A 23,807-nucleotide genomic window follows, 5' to 3' on the forward strand; every position below is an offset into this window, starting at 1 on the left:
AAGTCAGTGGCCAAAACACTATTGTTAAAGCCTGGTAATGAAGAATCTAAAGACCAGTTGCTATAGTACCAGCACAAGTTAAAACTCAAGATCTTTTTGCTAGCTTACTCAGAAGCTTTAAAACACATCTCACTGTGTTTGCAGCTAGATTTTCTAAAAGGTCAACTCTTTTAGTCATTTATTTTTCCTGACAACTGTAGCAGTCAGTCTTTATGGTGGTGTTTCAGTTAGCATACAATATTAGTACACTACTATGCTAAATGCTAACGCACCGACCAGATGACGTTGCTTTTGCATGATGGTGCTGTTTGAGTGCAAGAGCAGCGAGTATAATGGCCCCGACAACTGTGTTAGGTTGAAAGTGAACATAGAAAGAAAAGTAAATGATTTCTACTTTGAACAACCAAAACTGAATCGTGATATTTACTTTATTTCGCTTAAAACAAAAATAAATCATCTCATAAATACACTCTGGGTGTCCGATTATGCTTATAAATGACATAGTAATAATTTTCTTAATAACATTTAATATAAAATTGGCACCTTTCTACACAGAAATTCAAAGGGATTATTCACATTTATCTCATAGATATCTGAAATTCAGACATGGAGCTCAGTGCAAATTGAGTAAACTCTATCATTTTGTTTAAAAATTGTCTGATTGAACCACATTTTGCTTGGAACATCAAACGTTTTCATCTTCGTCTTCTTCATCCGATTACATTGCAACACGCGGAAAAGTTTGTCCTATCAGGAATCAGTATCATAAAGTAAGCTCAACAGTCTGGGAGTTCTTTGGTTACATAGCTTCACTGATCTTAAAAATATTGCTGATGCGTTCAAATTAAATCTGATTCTAAAAAGTCAGCTATGAAAAAATATCCATCTGTTTTATACTAAGTGGAAAGATAGTTAACTGACATTTAAGTGAGATAACCCATTAATGCGATCTTGTAATACAGAGTCCTGACAGGAGTTTAAAGTTCTTCACAACTTGAAAAGTTGTGGTTTTGCTGGAGTTTAGCTGGAATGGAGACATTCAGATTGCTGATCAAGTTTCATAGCTGTAAACAAAAACCTTAGGCATGTATGTGGGTTAAAGACTGCAATAAAGCTGTTGTGCTTTGTCCTTTAGTTTCAGTTTCATTTTATCAGGAGTGTTGATAGAAACCTGTCATTGATAAGAAGAGCAAATAAAGCAGAGGATTACAGAGTTCAGCGTTATCTTTTTGTGCAATAACTGTCTTCACTCACTATCCTTGGTCCTCTTGACAGCTACGACTACCCTGAGTGTGAGGAAGACCAAATTTCATCCTGAGAGTCTGAGTCCTCCAATTGAAGATCCTCTTTCTCAGCTCTCTCAGTGTTGCCTCTGGCACATGAAGTGACTCTGTTGATGTTGTTCAGAGGGACGTACGAATAATCCTTGCGCTCGGGAAAGTGAGATGCCACTGAAACGGCACGGCACGCCTGTACGAGGTGAACCAGCAGGCTGGCTGAGAGGACAGTAGCCAGGGTGAAGGTGATGATCATCCACGTTCGCCTGAGGAGTGGAGGAGGTTAGATCATTTCAATGATGAATCCAGAAGCCACATGTATCAGTACAAAGCACTCACTGCCTTACTGTAATGAGAGCAAGCAAGGTTTCCTTACAGTGTGCCTTCATTTTAAAACTGGATTTTACTGAGTGACTGAGTTCAATAATGTCCACAGCTGTATTTGCACTTGTGCAGTTTCTCCTTCTCCTACAACTTTAAACAGCTTTTCATACAGGAACTGACCCACTTGTGTGGCAGGGATAATATAAAGTTGTGGGAAATATGTGCATGTTTTTTTTTTAAACATCAAATGTTTTGATTTTTAGGTTCCACTTTTATAGTATTTTATAGTGAACCGCTAACAGTCCTACAGTAGGAAGATTTACTGCTGCAGGGAGATTTAATGCCCAAAGTGACAATGGAAACAATGTAGCTGATGGACATCAGTTGGGAAAACTATATTTAGACTATTTTAAAACATCTACTATATATAAAGACAATGTTATGGGTATGCTAAAGAGAAAAAGAGCCATTAAAAATTACGTGTTCCTGAGTGTTGGTTAAAAACCAAATCAGTTGCTAAAATAGCTGCTTTAGGGTTAAAATGTATTTTTCCAATGTATCTCATTCCTTAACCAATTTGTTAGCCTTCTGTTTATGTAGAATATGTAGAATATAGTTTATCATTTCCTGAAGCAAATACAAATACTTTTCCTTGTCTGATAGTAAGTAGTGAGAGGAAAAAGCAACAAGCCGTGAGAAGAAGTCTGAGACATTTCTCACATGTGGCACACAACATGAGATAGTCTGCTAAGGGTTTCTTCTGACCACTAGAAACTTTCTGTCAGTACTGAGGCAGTTGCCTGGAGGAAGCTGCGTGCAGGACGACTGCTCACTTGCTTTAAAAAGCTACTTTCAGCTGCCTTCTTATTCACAAAGAGGTCACCATCATGTGGAGCTCTGCATGTTAACAAATGTTAACAAATTTCCCACGTGTGGGACTAATAAAGGTTATCTTATCTTATCTTATCTTTGAATTGGCAGATTTTTACACTATTTGTTAGAGGCAGGTTAAAAACTGTTTAATATTCAATAAGACTGTGCATGAGATTAGCATATATCTAATCAGTTTAACTGCCAGACTGAAAAGTTGGTGGTATTATTGTTACCGTGGTCTTGAGTCAGTATCTCCTTCACATGCTTGTTTGGATGATAAGGGACAGAAACAGTTAAAGATAACAGAGCTCCACCTACTTTGTCGCAGCTGATCAATCCCTGCCTGAAGTGGGAGTTGGTTTTGGAAAGTTACAAGAAATGAATGACAAAGACAGCCCCATCTGGAAGGCCCTGGGGGAAGGGGATTTCAACGCTGACATGCACTTTGACTACTGCTGAATATAACAAATTGGAACGTGTCCAATTTTTTAACAAACACTGTTTAAAGGGATTAGTTCTTTTTAAACGTGTCCTTTCCTACATAAGTGACCAAACATTAGAAACCATAGCAACAACTAACAATCCCTCACTTCCATGTGAAAGGTAATGAGGCCAGTGAATGCATCCCACCCCCAGAGTGTCTTTTACATGCCTTGTTTACATGTAAAAGAGAGAGTGTGAGAGAAAAAGCCAAATGCGGGTCTGGGCTGCTTCAGATGTTTTCTATTATTATTAAACTGAACTACAGTATTTAGAGCAGAGGGAAAAACTGGATCACTTATTAACAGGATCTGTAATTTTCTGTATACATAGCAATACCATATATACATGGAACATGGCCAAAGCCTTAGATTTCACAAACAGCTTTTTAAAAGCTCTTGGTTCTGTGTGCAGCCAGTGTGAGTGAATAAGAATTCTTGAACCTCATTCCCATTCATATTCCTTCTTATTTAACACATTAATACTACGTCGAGAGCTGAAATCAATGCTAAAAATGGTATCAAAATGGCAAAATGTAACCACTTTATTTTTTAAAAGGGAGACAATTTATTGAAAAGACCTCAAGATGCACAGCAGGGTAAAAGGTGACAGGGGAGGGTGGGTTAAGGTTGTGTGATCTTTGACACTTACTCCGTAAAATAAGGCCGCTCTCTGTAAGCGTCTTCTTCTCGCCTCCAAGATATAAACATCTTTCTAGCCAGGCAGTGTCCAGCTATGGTGAGGTGAGGAAAAAGAACAAGAGATAAATGACAGAGGACACTGACTGTGGCTGGTCAGTGTTTTTAATCCCATCCTGCATGAAAAGGTAATTTTCTAACCCAGACTTCAGCCACAATTACACTGGCTGCTCCTCCTGTAATTGAAATCTCCTCCACAGCCAAACCTTGGATTTCAAATTGGTGTTTTTCCAAATAGAGCAGCATGGCCTACTTTTATATCAGCTCTGTGTGAAATTTAACCTACAGGCTGTCACCATTAAAGGGAAACTGGAGTAGTTATTAGCAGCTCAGGTTTCCAGCGCAGTTATAGATATTCAGACTATCACTGATATAGTTGGACCTGTAAATTAGTAATCAGAAACTAAGGCAAGAAATCAAAGATAATTATATGCAAGTCACACTAAATTTTGCCAACTTGTTACTCTTAGAAAAAGGATTTCTGAATAAAGTCTCCCACGCCTGTGCACCTCTGGGGAGAGGTTTATGTTTCTGTGTTGGCTTTGTGCACACGATGCCTGCTACAGACCTCATCTCATAAGTTATTGTTGGATAAAATATTGCATGGACCAATGAGTTAAACTGCTTAGAGAGATGTATTTGAATATTAATTTACTACGTCTTTAAAACTGATATCATAAGTCAACTTTGGAAAATGTTAACAGAATCAGGTGAAGACAGTATTTAAAGCTTCACTTTCTCCCATGTAGCACACAGCTTTAGATGTGTTGTCACGAGACTGAAAACACTGGAGCGATGGATAGTTAGAGCATGCAGTTAGGAAGGTAGGAAGGCCATTTGGAAGTTATGAATTATAGGTTTGTGGTTTGAACTCATACAGCGGTATCCGAGATCATTTTTTCTGTTTTTGTTGTTCCTATTAGAAACATAACAGAAGCAGTAAAAAACAAGTCTATTTATATCATGATGTAAGTAAAATATCAGACCTGTCAGGCCACATAAACAGTGCTTTAGGTCACAAAAAATGGCGTTCCTGAAAACTCGTTATAGGGTCAAGATTTTCAGAAACTTGTTCTGCAATGACATCATGTAACATCAAAGGTGTGTGGCTTTATCACATTTTTATGCTTTTTTTTTGCTTTTGTGCAATGGCGGACATAGACAAAATACTTTTTATGTTAACGATATTATCTGCATTTTTCTAAGCATGCGGACACATGCGCACAAATGCAAATCTCGCTTCTTCCTCTATGCACTGTCTTTTGTTTATATAATAACTTCCTGCCCCAGGCGTCTGATTGGCCAGGATTTCTATACAGTTATGGTCATATTACCATCTGTTGCTGCTATGGTATGCTCTTCACAGCCCTTGACACTGTGTTTTAATATGTTCGTGTGGGTGGAAATATTTTTCAAAACGATGCTTGAGAGGATAGGATTTAAGGAAAAAAAAGAAAGCTGAAAAACCCCCCACAAAAAAACAACATCAATGATAATAATAACATTAAAGGGTATAATGTAATACAAGTAGAGTGCAGAGTGGAATTAAAGCCTCTTTTAAATAAACAATGATTGAACATTACTAACTTTTATGAGGATATTCACTGTACTAGTTTTGGCTACATGTACCTAATATTCTGAAAACAGATTGTAGAGCAGAAAGACATAACCGTATGAGTTACAGTGGAAAGTTTTGAGAGCTGACATGCAGGTGAGTTACATTTCCAGTCCTCCCAGATGAGCTGACACGGTGCTCCTCTGTTTAGACAGACGGCAACAAAGACAGAGCTGCGTCTACATCTGCTCTCTGCAAATATTGAATCATTTGCTCATGTGAGAATATGCACACTTCAACACAATGATAAACACCATCTCTGCCTTTTCTCCTCACGCACACACATACTGAAGCTGATTTACATAGTGTCACATTACTTTAGTGTCTCCTCTCACACTGACTGTTTTTCCTCACACATATTCTCTCACTTTCTTACACTATGTTTACTATGTGAGTATCTCACCCTACTTTAAGGAGATGGGATAGAGAATGACTGAATCAACAAATGGAAATATATTTGAAACAAAGTAGCCACATTAACCAGCTGTAAGGACTGAGAGCTGGTTAATGTGTACATGTGTAGTGCTTATGGGCAGCAGGCAAATCAGTATTTAATATCTGCTCAGCTGTTTAACAGGAAAAAAAAAAGAAAGAAGAAAAATGTAAATGAGAAACACCACAGTGGGACTTCAGTTGCACTGAAACACAGTACAGATGACCACATTTTGAAATGTGATACAGTGAAACAGCAAAGTATGTTAGACAAAAGATTTGGTCTCCAACCCTGTGGAACTACATGCTTTAAAAGGTTGCTACTTGCTGTGATTTGGTCAGAAGGCATCTATTAAATAATACTTTAGTCTTTAATCTTTCTCCTCTCTTGTATGCTGGCTGTGAATTTTGCCCAGAAGAAAGCAGGCAAAGGAGATGAAACTGAGTTATTTGCATCTTGTTTCACTTCAAATTCTCTACAAAAACAACCATAAATGTTCCTGCTTTCACAACTAGCGGCATAATTAATAATTAAATATGGTGTAACAAACAGGCTAGGGATGAGGGAAAAGGAAGGAACAGAGGCGCTGTGCATAGAAAAAAAAATTCAAACTGTTCATTCACGTGAAAACCCCTGCAGCTAATCACCAGCTGCATGAGAGCTTAAGGACAGGGTTTCGTTCATCTCTTTACCGCTACCATCAACCACCATATGACCCTGTGTGTACAAGCAGTATGTGTGCCTATATATGGGTCTGCACAGGAGTTATTGCAGTTTTGTAACAACTTTGTTTGCATTCTTTTTATTTCAAGCAGTTCTTTTAAGTTTACTTTATGCTTTACGTAGCTTTAAAACAAAAAAAATAATTTAGCTTGGTTAACTTTAATAACCTTGGTCTGTACCTGTGTGTAAGGTGTAGTTGGTGCTTCCTGGCAGTGTGGTGTGGCAGCTTCCTGTTTGTGGGTCACATGGACACCGATCCTCACATTGACACTCATGAGCGCAGGACAGACCGTAGAAACCCAGAGGACACACTGAAAGAAAGAAAAAAATGAAGTGAATTTACATTTTTTAATATTTAAATAAAGAACAAACAAATTTAGCAAACTAAATGGTTCATTTTGTGACTGAAATGGTCGTCAAGTTGATTTTTCTCTGTTTCTTTTCAATCAAGTTTAATCGTCGGATCTTTTAAATAAGTTCTGAAAAGTTTTAATACCCGTTTCATTTTTACAGCCAAAATAAAAGCATGAATGAAAACAAAAAGGTTATTGAGTGACTTCACTCAGACTTTTTTTGTGATACACCTGTTCAACTGCTCATTAATACAGATATATAGTCAGCCAATCACATGGCAGCCTCTCAGTCCATTTAGACATGTAGACATGGTCACAACAAGCTGCTGAAGTTGAGTATAAAACTGAGTATAAGAGTAGGGAAAAAGGCAGTTTGGTGCCACACTGGTGGATTTGCATATTTCAGAAAGAGCAGATCTGCTGGGATTTTCCCACACAAACATATGGTTGTCTGCTTTACAGAGAATGTTCTGAATATGAGAAAATATCCAGTTAGCAGTAGGGCTGGGCCATACCATACTGTTCACAGTAATACCGGTATAATGTTGAGCAACGATAAGAAAATGAAATATCGCGATAGAATATGGGTAAAACGCGCATGCGCAGCGCCTTTGTTTTCATACGCACATGGCGGAGAATGAGAAGGACGAAAGCGGATCATTGAATGAAACGGATGAACCAGAATTGGTTTGTAAAAATGTTGCAACTTCAGTGGTGTGGAACTGGTTTAGCTTTCGTCTGTCAGAAAGCTAAACAAAGCACTATTTTTGGTAGAGCATGCTAGCGGGCTGTCGTTATTACCGTGTTCTTTTGAAAATACGGCACACTTAAAATCAATCCTTTTATTTTTCTGAAAATCGACAGTGCCCCTGTATAATCCAGTGGGCCTTATGTATGAATTCTGTTTGTGTTTACTGACCTCGAAATGATTTTATGTGGTACACGGCGCTCGAAAAGCTGTCAAATGTTTTAGTACGACTTTGCTAAGCTACGAAGCCGCACCACTTGATGGATTGTTGGAGCATTACGGCTATCTTAGGCAGGAGCCTCACGGAGTGATACGTACTGTGCTTCAACATAATATTACCGTATTGTGTGTGTATAACCTCTTTTTAAAGTTTTGTGGATATTATACATGGTTATGCTGAGGATATGTCAGCCAACTTCCACTGGAAATGCCTTTTGGTTAAACTGTCAGCAAGCAATTTGCATTTGCACTGTTATATTTTTATATAACTTTAATGCACATAAAAAACAGCTGCTTGTTTAAGTGAAAATACATTGATGTTTTTTTTTGCACTAATAAAGTTGAAGAGTTGTAAAGTATTTTGTCTAGTGTCAATTATATTGTCAGTTATATCGTTATCGCAAATTTTCAAATGTATATCGTGATAAATATTTTTGGTCATATCGCCCTGCTCTAGTTAGCAGTGGTTCTCTTTTTGAAAATGCCTACTTGATGCCAGATATGAGAGGAGAATGGCCAGAGTGCTTTGAGCTGACACAAAGGAAACAGTAACCCCAATCACCACTTTTTGCAAGCAAGGTTTTCAGCAGAGCATGTTTGAATGTTCAAGAAGTCGAACTCTAAAGCAGACGTGCTACGGCAGCAGAAGACCACATTGGGTGCCATTACTCCTCCCAAGGAGAGGAAACTGTGCCTACAATTTACACCTTCTCACCAAAATTGGACAAATGCTGCCTGGTCTGATTATTTTTAGTTTTTGCTGTTACATTTGGATGGTAAGGTTACAATTGAAAGCATGAATCCATCTTGCATTATATCAATGATCTCTATTTCTGGTGGTGGTGTAATGGTGTGAGGAATATTTTCTTAGCACACTTTTGGCCCCTTCGTACCTGACCATGCCTTGAAGACCATAGTGTGATCCACATGTGACACATAATACTAACTTGTATTAAGTGGTGTGAATTCTAGCCAACACAGCAAAGGTTTAGTTAATGATTTCCTTCTACAGCATAAATAAAAATGGATGGAAATCAAGTTGCAGTTCAACACATGTGACAGAACATACATGCAATAGTTCAACACAATAGTAAAGAAAATCCTTTTATTTCCACTAAAATTCCGAGTGACTTTCAACAGGTCCGGGTGAAGTGACATTTAGCATGCATAGCTCTACCTTGCTCACAGTAGTTGCCATGGAAACCTGGAGGGCAGGTGCAGCGTCCGTGGACGGGGTCACAGGAACCGCCATTAACACAGGAGCAGGTCTGATTGCAGCCGTCACCATAGAAACCAGCGAGGCACTCTGCAAACAAAAAAACAAAACAAAACAACAGAGACATTTCATGTAAGGAGCGTGTTTTATTTTTGTGTCACAGGACAGCAATCAAACAATGTGTGAACATACATACACATTTAAACAAAATATAACACAAATGAAAAAAAAAAAACAACATGTAAAGGTGCAGTGGGATGACCAACAGACCCACACGGGTGGGAAAAATGCCACATTTAATCAAACCATAACTCACCATTAGAGGCTGGTGTTGGTGAAAGTTAATGAGGTTGCGTATGTGTATAGAAGAACAAAAACATGTGTTTGCATTCTTGCGTACGTGTGACTGGATGAGGCTTTTGATTACCTTGGCTGCAGTTCTTTCCTCTCCAACCAGCATCACAGACACAGCCATCTGCAACACAGATGGAACAGACAGAAAGACATGAATCACAGAGGACAAACAATGAGTCAACAATCAGTGGGGAAAACAAGAAGTTTGATCTTTCACTTATAATACCCCCTCTAGGCAGGCTTGAAATATAACTGTAAATACTGTGCTGCTCTACGCTTCCACCACTCAAGTCAAACTGCAGTTTGTATCCAATTCTGGAGTTTGGAGCATGTCTTTGCACATTGAGCTGACAATCATTGTCAGCTAGACCTCACATCTGTTAACTTGAGTCATCGGACTTCTTAATTATGTTTGTGAAGTTTGGACTTCAGTTTTGAAATTCTACATTTTATTAGTCTGTTACTTTGCACTACTTAGCTGATATCCATGTCTGCGGATTTCAAAAGTACTGTTTATTGTGGCAGCTTGCCAGCCAAGCTTACTAGCGTTTGCTGGTAACTTAGCACTCAACCCTCTTGTCCATATGTGGTAACTTCTGGGCCCAAAATACTCAAATAGCAGCAGCCAAAACGGTAAGACTGAGGTATCAAAATGTGAACAACACAAGCTAAAAAAAAGTAGGTTTTTAACAGTGTTTTTAAATGATTAAGAGACTGGGCAGCACTTATGTGAAAAGGATTGTTGTTGCAAAGATTAGAAGCCACCATTGAAAAGGCTATCACCTCTGATTTTAAGCCTGGATCTATGATATCAAAGACCTCAGTGCTCAGCTAGGATTTTGCTGTCACCAAACCACTGACACTCTTAAAAAGAAGCAATCAAATTTTAAACTGGATCCTGAAATGGACTGCAAGTCAGTGTAAAGAGGTCAGTATAGGTGTAATGTGTACACCTATCTGTAGGTCCTCTAAAAAGCAATGAAAGGAGATGTTGTTTTTTTTAAAAATGGACCCCAAGAGAAGCATATATAAAATGAAAAAAAAAATGGAGAACCCTTAGGTATTCCTCAACCAAGTGGGGACACACATAATGAATACTGTCCTAAATGCACAGGGGAACTCCTATCTGACAAATATGACTGGAAATTTTTAAAGGCTGTACTCTTAATACCCAGACATTGGACAAAGATTACTCTTAAACCAGCTGCAACTGCACTAAAAGCTTTAAAACTCAAATTTTAGAGGAACTTAGAGTGCACTGATGTCAAATTCAGTACATCACTGATGACATGTTTACAGGGCTAAAGGTTTAGAATTACTGTACTATAAGTAATCCTGCTATTTTGCTTTATCTTTACCAGCACTTTCATACTTACTGGCGGTACAGATGCCATGGGGTCGGCAAGCTGATGGCTGACACACCAAAGAGTCACAAGCAGCACCCTGCCAACCATCATGACACAGACAGTGTCCGTCCACACAGTCACCGTGCTCGCTGCAGTTTGCTGGCTGGCATAGTCTTTTATGGATACACAAGATGGTGGAGACCTTTCGCTCACAGCGCCACATGTTATCTGAAATACTGGGAGGGAAGGAGATGTGTTGACAGCATGGAAGGACAGAAAAAAGTCTATTAAAAAAATCAATCATTTATTAATTATCATGTACACCTATATGCACACTTTAACATTAAATGTTGGAGAATAAAAAAGTAAGTGTAAAGTTTCACAAGTGTGAAGGGACAACTCACTCACCAATGATCAGATGGATAGCTGGCCAAAACGCCATTTTTAACATAGGTGGCAGATCCGCCCCCATCCAGATTAATGGCATTGATCACTCCATGCTCCTTCAGGAAATCAGCCATCTCCCAAAGACTCAAACTGTGTTAAAAAAAGCAGCACTGAAAAAACTGAAGACAGACACAATGTGGCCATAGAAATGTTGAGGACTTTAGTCATACTGGCAGCGTGTCAGAATCAGTGACTGCCAAACAGCCTGGTGCATCTGTTACTGTTCTGTCTGTCTACATTTATTTGGTTCTGTGTTTTGTGTTTGTAATTATGTAACTACCATGTTTCTCTCACAAAATCTTGTGCATGAGTCATTCAGCTTTGTGTATTGTATGGAAACAAACTTGCATGGGTGTTGCATTAGCTTGGGCTATAAATTCCTTGGTATATGCTGCTGTACATTGCATACTTATCCCCACATACAAAAACAATAAAACAAAACAGATATCCATTTACAAGAATATCTCAAATAACTGTATACAAACATTCATAGTCCTCGGAAGGCGAATCCTACTGACACACAGGTAAAAGCTTCATGTGATAAAAAGATCATTTTTGGAGCAGATACAAGGTAGTGCTGACATTTTGCAAAAATGTCCCACAGATCACCTCTCATGGTTGGATATGAATTGCTGGCAATGTGGATAAGTGGCAAGCTTTGGTCAAAGATCATATATTTCAGACAGTAGAAATTACTTCTAAAAGTTATCTAAAAGCTTAGTCTCCAATTTGTCTTTTGCAAACAGTGTTTTTGATCTTGATTCTGTATGATGTCAACAAGGGGAGGGGGATATACTTAATATGGTCACCTCAGGTACATGGTAGCTCTGGGTGTGTGTCTCCACAGAAGCCCCCCTCTGTCATTTAAATCTTTTTTGAGAGGCAGTCATGCAGAAGACAACAGGCCTAAATACACAGTGTCCTTTAAAGGAGAGGAGCTATCATGGTTTGCCTCAGACAGAAGATGACCTGGGGCCCTGCACCAAAGTCCATTATTTTCCACTGTGAATGATGCAAGCAACTCTAGCGGAGTCACAGTTTGCCACAGGTTTTCATGTGTCACCTGCCTGCCAAACTTAAAAAGAGTGAGTCTTTTCAAGGATTCAAGGGTAGAGAAGAAAAGAAAGGTGTGGGATGCTGTAGATGACGTAACTTTAAAATTGAAACTGTGACAATAGATGACAAAACCTCATCTCAGTAGTCTGGCTTAATTTTTGTTTTGTTAATCTAAATGGAATGAAACAACCATTAAACTCTGCAAATAATTAAGATTATGCAGATTAAGATAAAAATGATAGTCCCTGAAGAGAAATATATTCTTGATCATGAGAGCATGCAGACCTGCCTGTGTCAGAATTAATACAAGAAGAACAAATACCAAAATATATTGTTTTTCCATTTACTCAGTATGACTTACCATCATCGTGGTTACAATGGCACTATAATATGAGAAATAAAGTATATACAAAACACAAAATCTTCAAAAGCTAATGAGTCAAAAACACTGCAGTCAAATATTTTCATGTTGTTGGCATTTTACTTTATGTTTGGGTTTGTCTGGCCAAATTTCTAAAACAGACGCCTGATTATTTCACCAATCGCGTGTAGATTAGGCTAAAAAGTCCAAAAATGGCCACTGTACTGTGGATAAGTGGTTCTTTGCAGTTAAGATGTCTCACAATTCAATGCTAATCAATGCATCACATAATGAACACAGAATGATTAATTAATTGTGAAAATAATCATAGATTAAGTGTCTGACTGGCTGATCATCTACGGCAACCTCCACTAGAATTAGTTGAGAATTTCAAAGAACTAGCATGTCGTTCATGGAAACTAGAGGTCAGTTTCTGAGGTCACAGCTTCCTTCGACCTGACTTTTTCATGTTTTATTGAGTGGGAGGTGGCCCTATATTGAGCAGAGATATACAGAGGGCAGCAGACATGTTCAGACGTGTCCGATTATTGTGCTTTTCAAACCCCGATCATAAACACAACAATAGAATATCTGAAGTCAGTGCAGGTCTGTGGGGTCACAGCACTAAAGGTGGAGGGAAAATTAGATCAATGCAATTGATTGGTGGAGTATCTAAGAGGGTTGAGCTAATATAAGCCTGATAGTGTTATCGGATCTCTGTTTACCAAAACCCCTGTTTACTACATTCACTGTCAGCTTGTTTTTATTTTTCAGCCTCCAAATGACCTCGACCTGCATTAGTCCATCATCTTGTTGTTCAATGCTGTTGTTATTGATTAAACTAATCTATAATTAACAGCTATATTTTGAAACAACTTTATATTTTTTTTTTGCATCTTGTGAAAATATCATTTCTCTGCAGAGTTTGTGGACACATTTTTACTGTTGCTGCTTCTAAAAAAAAAGATGTTTTGTTGTCAAAACAAACCTACAAGACAGGAAACAAGCAGGTCGAAAAAGCTGTGTGTTCATGTGTGTTTTGTGTGTTTACGCTTGAGCATCTGTTTACATTTGTGATGTGTCTTCTTAAGCCTTTTCCCACCAAAATACCTGTGGGGGTTTTGTGTGCGCTACGAGTTCAGGAGCCATCCCTGAGGGTCTTCTTTCTTTTGTTTTTTTTCCTGGGGGAGGCAAAAGCAGATCTAATCGTTTGTAGGCTCTGGAAACTGCTGTTCAGTGCTAACTTGGCTGTTTCTGCTCAAAGCTGATTGGCCATTTCTGAACCTTTTGTCCTTGACGGCCAGAAGTCTTCACCTCTTCAACCTCGCCATTAACAGTGTGAAGTTTTACTGACTGACAACAAAACAACAATGCAGCAACCTTGCCTACATTTATAAAACCCGGTGCTGTACCCTGGTGTTGTGACAATAATTCCCTCCATTGTTCTCATTGTTTTTATGGTTTAAAAAAAGAAAGTCATCAGAAAATAAAAACTGATTAGTAGGATGTTGCTGCAAAATGTTTGCAATACCTTACAGCCAAACCAGTACCTGTTGTGAAAAGTTTGAGAGGGTCTTAGGGCTGCTCACTGAGCCCAGATCAGCCAAAATGTCTTTGTTAGACGGTCGTTAGGTAATTTGTCTTGCTTATTCTCTGATATTTCCTGACCACAACAAGGAAGCTGCCAGTGTTAGGCTGTAGATGCTTGTGTCACAAGATCAACAAAAGATAAACACTGATGGATTAAGTTTGGTGTTGGTATAAAACAAATTTTAAAGATTCACTTTTTTCAAGGTTTTAAACATCTTTAGAAAACCAGCAAGTGGAAAATATGCAAACAGTCAACATGTCATTTTCATGGTCATGTCAAGTCTTTCAATGAGCTGAAGTAAACTGGAGACATTCCAACGTACATGGAGGTTGTTTTTCTCTTCACTGTGTGTGAAATCGGTTCCTGGATAATAAATTCCCACTTGGGACATCCTGTGTTGACTCAAAAACCAGTGAATCACTTCAAGCTAACAGGATAAATTGACTCTTTTCTTACATTTACACCCATGTTTGCCGTTTCTTTTCTAATGGTTGGAGTAGATAGCTTCCCACTCACTGTGTGTAATTTTAAAAACAAATTGTTTCAATTTCATCACTACTTCTTGCTTCAAATTTCTTAAAAAGAAAACAGCATTGTAAACATTGTTTATCACCTTTCCTTTTCTTACCCTCGTGCTTTTGTCTGTCCATCAAAATGAAACAGGATTAACCTTCCCTCTGCATCGTGGCCCACTGCCGTCCTCGCTGAAACTACATCCACAAAAGTGCGGAAACCCCCTGTGAAAATATGAGAAAATGCTTTTTTAATTATGATGTACGATTAACAGTTCAATAAAACCTGTTAAATCAAACTGTCTTGAATTTATCCCACCATAGAACTCAGGATCTACAGAAATGTGCACACCAGTATGAACCAGTTATTCCAGATTAGGAGTTTTGTGATTAATTAACTCAATATTTTGTCTTTTTTATGCTGACCTCACATTTGGGAATTTAAAGTCTAACACCTTTTCCTAACCATGCCTTTACATCCAAATGATGCATTATAAAGACATGACTCAATAATGCCTCAGTGCTGCTATTTCAAGCTAATGGCTGATTTAAACTTCTGCAGTGAATGCTTGTAGAGCCTACAATGTAATATGTAAGTCCCCAGCGTTGCTGCTGGCATTTATGTTTGTGCTTGGTGCATTATGTGTCAATTACCTTGTGGTCATGTCCCTGTGTTTTATATTCCCTATTCCCTCCTGGGTCCCTACTCTTTGTTGTTTTTGGGGGCCAACATACTTTTCCCTCAAGTTCTACCATTCCTTTGTGCACCCCTCACATCCATACTGACAGTTTCATCAATGTCCTTTCAGGAATTTGCTGACATTTGTGAGTCCTTATGTTGAAGCTGACATTAATATTCCTTATAGTGAGATGATGATTGTTTTTCTCTCACTGATAAATTCAAAAACTGCAGTGAAAATTAGCCAGAAATGTGTTTTAATCATACATCCCCAGTAACAAGACCAAACATTTAACCGAACGAATGAAGAAAAAGCAATTACCTTTATTAGAATGACCAATAAAATTTGATAAAAATATTATTTCAATGTTGTGTCTTTGCTCCAAAACAATGTTTAAAATCACTTTTTGTTTCAGTATGGTTCGATTGAAGAGTCAATCCAGGGTGCCAGTTCAGTTCAGTAAAGTTTTAAATACTGTAATCAACTGTTGGCTACAGGAACAAGGCAGCAGCTATTGAGACAATAAGGTCGTGACCTTTGAATTTTTTTTCTGGGAGCCAGGTGCTCCAACACTTAAGGTTGCTGTAAGTGTTCCCTATACACAACTAAATTAAGGCAAGCTGCATGACATTGATGAGTAATGTGGCTTTTGGCCATTACATTTAGTCATTACTAATATCTATCAGTCAATACTGAGAACTACTACTTATTCCAGCTAGCTGGTACACAGAGACATATTGTACTGGCTGTTAATGGGCAACACATGAAAGGCTGCACCATGTCTCTTGCACTGCTCTATATTTTTCCATGTTATAAATTCAGCCTTGAAAAAATGTATGGGTTGATAGATAAGGCTAAATAAGACAAGATAAAAATTACTTTAATAACGACTATAGTGGCTTAGGATTAGTTTGCTCTTTGTGTAAGACAAATGACTCTAGACGTGTCATGTTTATCATCTGGCGCCATGCCACACCCCCCGTGTTAGTTCAGAGCTAGATTTAGAAAACCTGGGTCTACACACATGATAGCAGCTGTTAATTTTAGTGAAGACAGAGAGTGTAAGCACAGACAATGTAAAAGAATTAGCTGTCTATAAATGTAAAGACATTGTGGGCATTATGAACAGGCCTCTGGGTTATGCCAGTACTGAAGCACTCTAGCCAGTTAGTTACTGAATCTGATTGAATAAGCCCCAGACAATTCCAAGGTCAGAGAAAATGATGCTGGACAAGCAGAGAGTAATCTAAAATAAATTACCTCCAAATGAACTCTGTTTTTTTTTTTTTTTTTAACTGAAATCCTGAGAAATGTTTTTTTATTTTATTTCTTCATTTTTTTTTGGGGGGGGGGGGGGGTTGGTTACTGACAGGCTGGATCCTTTTATGTAACAGTTTAACGTAACCAAAAATCTGGGTCAATACCGGTCCTAATATCAAATTTTCACTATGCAAGTATCGTGGAATAAGACTTTACAGATAATATCGCAATATCCATATAAGATTTAAAAAAATTCTACCAGTCAGAATCAACCTTTACTTTTATTTGCTTAACTTCAGTCACCATCAATATCAGTATACCGTGACAAGATTTATAAATATCTCTATTTCTCAAATCCTAAAATCTTACGATTGAAAACCTTTATACATACATGTGGTCAAAGAAATGAATCCAGCTGGATGTGGATTTGCATCATTACCTGTTTCCTGTGTCTTGTTGCACTCGGCCTCAATGCTCTCATTGATGTAAATCTCGCCGTTTCTCAGTAACCACACCACCCCGCTGACTAATTGGACAAACGGATTGGACTGATCCAAAACGTCATCCTGAGATAGATACCTGAACGGTAAGAGGGGAGAAAGGAATTCAAAAAATATATAAATAATAAAATAAATATAATACTACTGTAGTACATATTATAATTTCATGTTTCTATATTTGATATTTGTGGTGATAAATAATGCTGGTAGGTAATCCTCTACTTTAGTCCAGGCTGAAATGTCTGACATCAATTTGCACAGTTTTTTATGCACCCCAGAGAAAACAAAGAATATTTTTTTACTTTTGTGTTACGACTACTAACAAATCCTCTTTTTTACCACTTTAGGTTCAGGCAGCTTTATTAACTTTAACAGCATTTCTGTTAACTTAGAGGGATAATGTTAAAACAGCATAGCACGGTGGTTCCCACATTTGTACTCGCTGTAGCTGTTTGATGCGTCTCTTAATAAAAATAAAAAAACCACACAACCCACACACAGATATCAACACTTCAGTTATCTAACAACATATTAGTCATAGCAAACAGCTGTTTGGACTCTGTACTTGATTTAGTTTAGTAGACCAAAGCTACTGAACTTTTGGACACTGTGTCTACAAAGAAAAACTGAGCTCGGCTCCATCTGGAGGAGTAAACAGCCCAACAGTCACTTCAAACTAGGACCCAAAACTGTCATTTTGTGGGCGAAGCAATGCGTCCTATTTTAAATCAGAGGTAGGTTTATTATGAGCTCGACTGACAGGTCATGGACGGCACAAAGGGCCCAAGCAGGACTGTGAGCAGGTTATTTTTTTACTGAGGTCCACTCGCTCCCTGGGAGTGTGACCGACGACACAAACCACATCATGTTGCATCATGTGCATTTCTGACCTCAGTTATCAAACAAACAAGTTACATAGAGTACTTCATGGTTTAAAGATAGACGATGAGCAGATGTTTTGTTTTTGTTCATCGAGGAAAATGTGGTGGCTTCACATATGAGTGTTATTTAACTTCTAGTTCAATTTTAATGTGATTCTCTTTAAAGCATTAATGTAAAGATATGCAGTTTTCTTTTTCTACAACAATTTGATGATAGTTTAATGCATTTCCACTGATTTAACATGCTACAATGATAAACACTAGTTAGATCAGTGAGTGATTCAGACATGAGCTCATCTTCTTTTGTTTTTCACATTAAAAAAGAGCAGAGGTTATAAGCTTATGCAAACAGGAAGTCACTGTATTGCAAATGTGCATTACTTGGGACAAAACCTGAAAAGAGGCCAGTATCAGAGGCAGAGGTGAGAAGATATTTTAGTGCCATGATGTCAGGTACAGTTAAGAACAAAGAGGGAATGGAAAGAGGTTTGTTTTTATTCACGGTGTGGTTTCTGGCTGTTTGAAAACACTGATGATACAAACTGTGAAAGTGGGCTGTACCTTGTAAAAATAAATGCTGGCTTGTACGTTGAATATTGTAATCTGAGAGCTCAATCTAGCAGTAATTCTACAATTATTGGTAACTTCACAGCGTGTCTTCTGTCCTGTCTCCCTCCCTTCACCCCCCCTAACTGGTTGCAGCAGATGGCTGCCCCTCCCTGAGCCTGGTTCTGCCAGACATTTCTTCCAGTTAAAAGGGAGTTCTTCATTCCCACTGTTCCCAAGTGCTTGCTCATACCAGGATGTTTGATTGTTGGGGTTTTCTCCATATTATTTTAGTGTCTATGCCTTTAAATATACAGCACCATGAGGTGACTGTTGCTGTTATTTGGTGCTATATATAAAATTGGATTGACACGAACATTTGTTACTTTAATTCTGCATCTTTTCTTTTTCCTTTGTTTTACAATTTTTATCTTTTTAGGAAAATATCCAACAGTCAGCCATATAAAGCACAGATGCCTGACAGAAACGGTACTTGAGACACACTTGACAGAGGAGAAAACGTGCTGTCTGGAAAATAAAAACATACTGATATGTATGATCACACTTCTTAAAAGGTTTGACTTTTTTTGCCTCCTTGCATACTGTGTGTAATATGCTGTTTAAAGGGTGTTTAAAACTGCATATAAAACATTACCTCACCTTGGATCATGTCTGTTCATGCAGATATCTTTGAGTATTTGGATGAACTCATCCTTTGTCTTTGGGGCTATGATCTAATGGTGAATCAACAATCACTGAAACGGATTTCTCTGTTTTACATTTTCAAGCCGCATTTCTTACCCAAACACTAGGCTGCCGTCTTTTCTGATTCCAAACTGGGCATTTTGCAGTCCTCCACTGTCCCGCACCACCCTGCTGTTGCTCACCACGTTTCCCAGACACTCCCTTGTTACTGTATTGAAGAAACCAGCATTTTGCGCATACAGGCACTCAGCCGCTTCAGCCGTCTCTCGTACTGTTGCCCTCACTCTCATTTCGCAGCCGCCTGGCCCCCCTGGCTCCAACACGGACACCGTCCTCAGGGGGTCGTTGACCACTGTCATGTGTCCTGGTAAGAAAGCCGCAGCAGGATGAGGTGAAATTGAATCTTCAGTGATATATAATAAAGGATTCTTGCCAACACTTTGAGATGAAGGTGGGCGAGTACAGAAGTAAAAAGAGGGATCAATAAATCAAACACCAGAGATTGATATTATTTTTTGTTCCTTTAACTTATGATGTCATCACTAACCATAAACAATTCTGGAGCTCCCCGGAATATTGGACACAAACAACTTGGTCTCAGCAACCGGCTGCCCGCTGCGGTTACTGGAGGCCCAGCTCTCATAGGTGGTGTTGCCATGAATGATGGGCTGACAATCCCTGACATAGCGATGAGAGTGGGAGGGGCCGTGGCCTTGTGTGTAGGGCAGCAGGATGTCATCGTCCATAGACTCTCTGCAACGAGAGAAGAGTTGTTGGTCTTAATTGAAAGTGACAAAAGTCAATTAGAAAGTGCCACCTGTGGCAGGTGTTGCATGCAAAAACATTTTGTGTGTGTGTGGGTGTGCCTTTGGTTCCAAGTTGCACCCAAGTGTTTGTATATTAGAACTCTACCTATAGACAGACAAAGGAAACACCCTGTCTCTACACAAAGGCCAATGTAGAAATAACATTTCTCAAGTGAACTTAGTAGATAGTTGGACAATGTTCCATCACAATTCTTTCAAGACTGTCTGGAGACTGAAAAAGGTTTTACTGGGGAAAAAAGCCAGATAAATGAACGGACCTGTTAATCCCTTCATTGATCTAAAGACATAACTGAATCTTTGTGTACGTTTGTGTGCAGAAATGCCAAACATTTTCTAGTTCCATCTTCTCACAACAAAGCTCTGGTGCTTTGCTTTGTCATATACTGCCAACCTATCACATATCATATTATTCTGGACAGTTTTTTGATCAATGCCAGCAAACTGAATATTACTATGGGTTCTTTGAGATTACAAGGGGCTCCATGCTTTTATAACCAAAACAATAATAATAAAAATAATAAAATTATTGAAATCATTAGTAATCATTAGTTAGTAGCCAACAAATATGTGTTAAAAACACACACCTCGACTAATATTAGATGCTGCAGTTTCGCTAGAAAAATAACAGCAACAAAAATAACAAATCCTGATATCCACTGCACCAACATGTAATGTCAATAAACCCTTTAGTAGCTCAGTGTGTCCCATTGGCTCTCTGTGAGGAAGAAAAACATTCCCACATCTCCAAAAATAAGAGCTACAAAAACCCCTTCCCCTTAGGGACGCTGTGGAAATAAAAATGCATTTGCGTGTTAATCTTTAAACAAATAAATCATGTGAGGACATATTTTAATGGAGAAAATTTCATCACAGCCTTAGCTGGTCAAATCACAGTTTCATCACATGAAGGAATGTGTTTTCAAAAGTGCTGAGTTGTGGTTTCTGCTCAGGGTCATGCAAAAATAGTCCATGCACAGCCTGTTTTTTTTCCTAAATCTTCAAAGATCCCATTATTACTTGAATGTTAAACTCTTACTCCTTAATTTGGTTTCTTAGAATTCTTATATTCTGAAGTATATATACAAAACAAATAACTTGTATGTATGCCCACTGCCCAGTAAGAATATTTTGGTTCTTTTTACTATATTTTTTTATTCAGGTTTCAATGAAACCAATAGCCTGATGGCCCAGAGCCAATAAAAACGATGTCACTGGCCAGCTGGCAGTTTTTCCACCATTTGGGAACTTTTGCTGTAGCCAGTATTTTTTCCACTAAAAGGGCCATAAATGTTCTTTCTCAAACCACCTGTTTGGACCTCCTAACATCTACCACTAGTTTCTTCATTAAGGTGTGTTTTATAGTGTCAATGCACAATAACATCAAGTTGTTTTATACTATAAGGTAAAGGTCCTGCAGTATTTAGGAGAAAACCCTAACATTTAAGCAACCACCTATCAGCAAACACTTTGAGATCGTGGAAAGGAAAAACCCCACGACCACTTGGGGAAGAGAAGAGAAAAAAAGCTAGTCCAACCTAGAATCTATTAACTAGTTTTCAGCTTAACACTGAGGCAGGATGTCTCTAATTTTAGAGATATTGCTTACATGAAAAAGGAAGACCTACACATTTGTTTAATGTGAGCACTGAACGAGATATCCTGGCAATAAGATTTCTCACAGTGTTGCTAGGTGAGTATCTGGTTAATTACATCAGTTCTCTCTGAATTTAGGAAAAGAAAATTACAGGACATCCAGATGTTTATGTATTTAAGACCTGCCTGTAGCTTAAATGTGTTATCTGGCTTCACAGATAAATATAGCTGGGTATCAACTGCATAGCAAAGATTATGTATGCAGTATTACAAGCATGTATGGATAGTACTGCACATAGATATGTTTCAAACCATTCCAGTGCAGTTTCTTTTTAATAACAGCAGTATGTTCTAATCTCTGTAGTAAAACATTGTGGTCAGTGGATGCTGCAGTTAAGTCTAACAGGGCAAACAGAGTCCACTGCCCGAAGCATAGGAAAATAATTTGTAACCTCCACTAGTGCTGTTCCTTTGCTGTATTTAACTGAAACTCTAATAATATTATTTAACTATTTCTTGCAGATATCTTTAATAATAGTGTATTCGTAATACCAGTTGAGCTGTGCTAGGAATGTTTAGAACTACTAGGATTTATTGTATAACCAATATATAACCACTGCAACCACTAAACACAATCCTTTACTTCTTAATTATCAATATTAACATATAGAATATACAACTTTCTTATTGCAAATCAGTATGTGCATTCAAAGCAAAGGGGGTTCCATTTCAGAGAGTGTTTAATCTCAGCTGTTCTGAGTTAGTTTCATCTCATTAGGTGTAGAATACTGGCTTATATTTTGTTTGTATATTTTCTTACATTGTGAGTTCTTGTGCTTTGCACCTGTCAGCGCTGACGGACTCGTAATGTACTTGAATTTATATTGTACTTTTGTAGTCTAACTGACCTCAAAGATCTTCTAACAACAAGTCACACTTTTAACTATACATTTATATAACACTTTAATACATACACTTCATGTGCCTGTCAGTACAGAATTCCAGCTTATTCAGACACATATGTATTTAGACAGTGGAAAGAAGCTAGGCTACCAAGAGAAAGCTCAGTACCTGTCAAGTTTTTTCCCTCAACCTCTGTAACTGCTGTCCCATAAAAAAAAAAATACACATACATGATTGGTGAATCTAAAAACCATCTAAATAGATATGGGTCAAACTGACCCACATTTATTCAAAGAGTGGTGAGCCTCTGTGTACAAAAATTTGTAGCACCTGTACAATAGCACAAAACCTTAAATTATTGTAATTTTTGTGTATTTTGGTTAATTTTAGGAGAAGTCATAACGTTTCTGGCTAAAAGGATGACATTTAGGCTTTACTTGCTACTGTCAAATATCAAAACTGATCCAATTTAAGTTTCAAGTTTATAATACATCAGCGCCGTCTTGCGGCCAATAAATCCAACTGCGTCAACATTTTCTCCAACCGTCAACTTCCGTGTTAAATGAAACCAAAAACGTGACGGCTCGTCTTGTGACCAAAAGTTTGGGTTAAATAAATATTATGTACAGTTGCAATCACAGAAACACAGGAAAAGTTAAGTGTAAAGAACACTGTTAGTTAGTGAGAAGACATTCAATCGAGCCAACCACAAATGACTTACACGTGTTTGTTAATGCTGTTATTATTTATTATTAGATGTATTTAAATAAGCACATTAAATTACGTACTGTATTTGCGGTTACTAGTGAATAACCGCAAGAGTGAATAGTGAACTCTGGACTCTTCTGATAAGACTTTAAACATTGGACACTGTTACCCAACAGCTGGCAAGTGACCTTACCTAAGTTTGTATGCTGACGTGTAGGTAATTAAACACTGCACATTAAGTCAACTTCATCCCGAAATATCGTCAGCCACCTACCTCAAGTGATTTTTTATTTTACCAGAAAAAGAAAATGAAGAAGACACGTTTCTTTTAATCTTTATTCTTGGCTAACAACAGTTAGTTAGCAGTTGACTATATATAACAGTTAGCTCAACCAGGAAGTAGCGCCTTACCGGGTATTTGTGGTCTGGGACAGCCGGACACAGAGCCACAACAGCAGCCAGACACACGTACATTTCACCGACTGTGTTGCCATATGAAGAGGAAAATTAGCCTGTCAAACTCCTGTCTCCTCCTGTGGATCCCACATCCTTATCAAAGCCAGCAGAAAACACACGGC

At 38.2% G+C, this 23,807-nt stretch overlaps 1 protein-coding gene across 1 annotated transcript; it reads right to left on the reverse strand.

The window, feature by feature from the left end:
- Positions 1–409: 409 nt before the first annotated feature.
- Positions 410–23,807, reverse strand: nagpa (N-acetylglucosamine-1-phosphodiester alpha-N-acetylglucosaminidase). The gene is made up of 12 exons (XM_080897133.1): positions 23,641–23,807; positions 19,746–19,951; positions 19,295–19,562; positions 17,006–17,145; positions 14,743–14,851; positions 11,068–11,196; positions 10,690–10,895; positions 9,387–9,434; positions 8,921–9,049; positions 6,603–6,734; positions 3,606–3,687; positions 410–1,543 (listed from the first exon to the last, which is right to left on the reverse strand). The coding sequence occupies exons 1-12, from the start codon at positions 23,721–23,723 to the stop codon at positions 1,282–1,284; spliced, it is 1,794 nt and encodes a 597-aa protein (XP_080753259.1). The 5' UTR covers positions 23,724–23,807; the 3' UTR covers positions 410–1,281.

Source organism: Rhamphochromis sp. 'chilingali' (genome assembly GCF_963969265.1).
Source record: "Rhamphochromis sp. 'chilingali' genome assembly, chromosome: 11".
Taxonomy (NCBI): domain Eukaryota; kingdom Metazoa; phylum Chordata; class Actinopteri; order Cichliformes; family Cichlidae; genus Rhamphochromis; species Rhamphochromis sp. 'chilingali'.

Bases quoted from the DNA above. Each gene is read 5' to 3' on its own strand.
- nagpa (XM_080897133.1), bottom strand. From the start codon at position 23,723: ATGGCAACACAGTCGGTGAAATGTACGTGTGTCTGGCTGCTGTTGTGG. The intron at 11,197-14,742 runs GTAAGAAAAGGA...TTTTTAACACAG, and splicing joins GGACAGACAAAAGCACGAGG to TTTGAGTCTTTGGGAGATGG. The intron at 1,544-3,605 runs GTAAGTGTCAAA...TCCACTCCTCAG, and splicing joins GAGCGGCCTTATTTTACGGA to GCGAACGTGGATGATCATCA.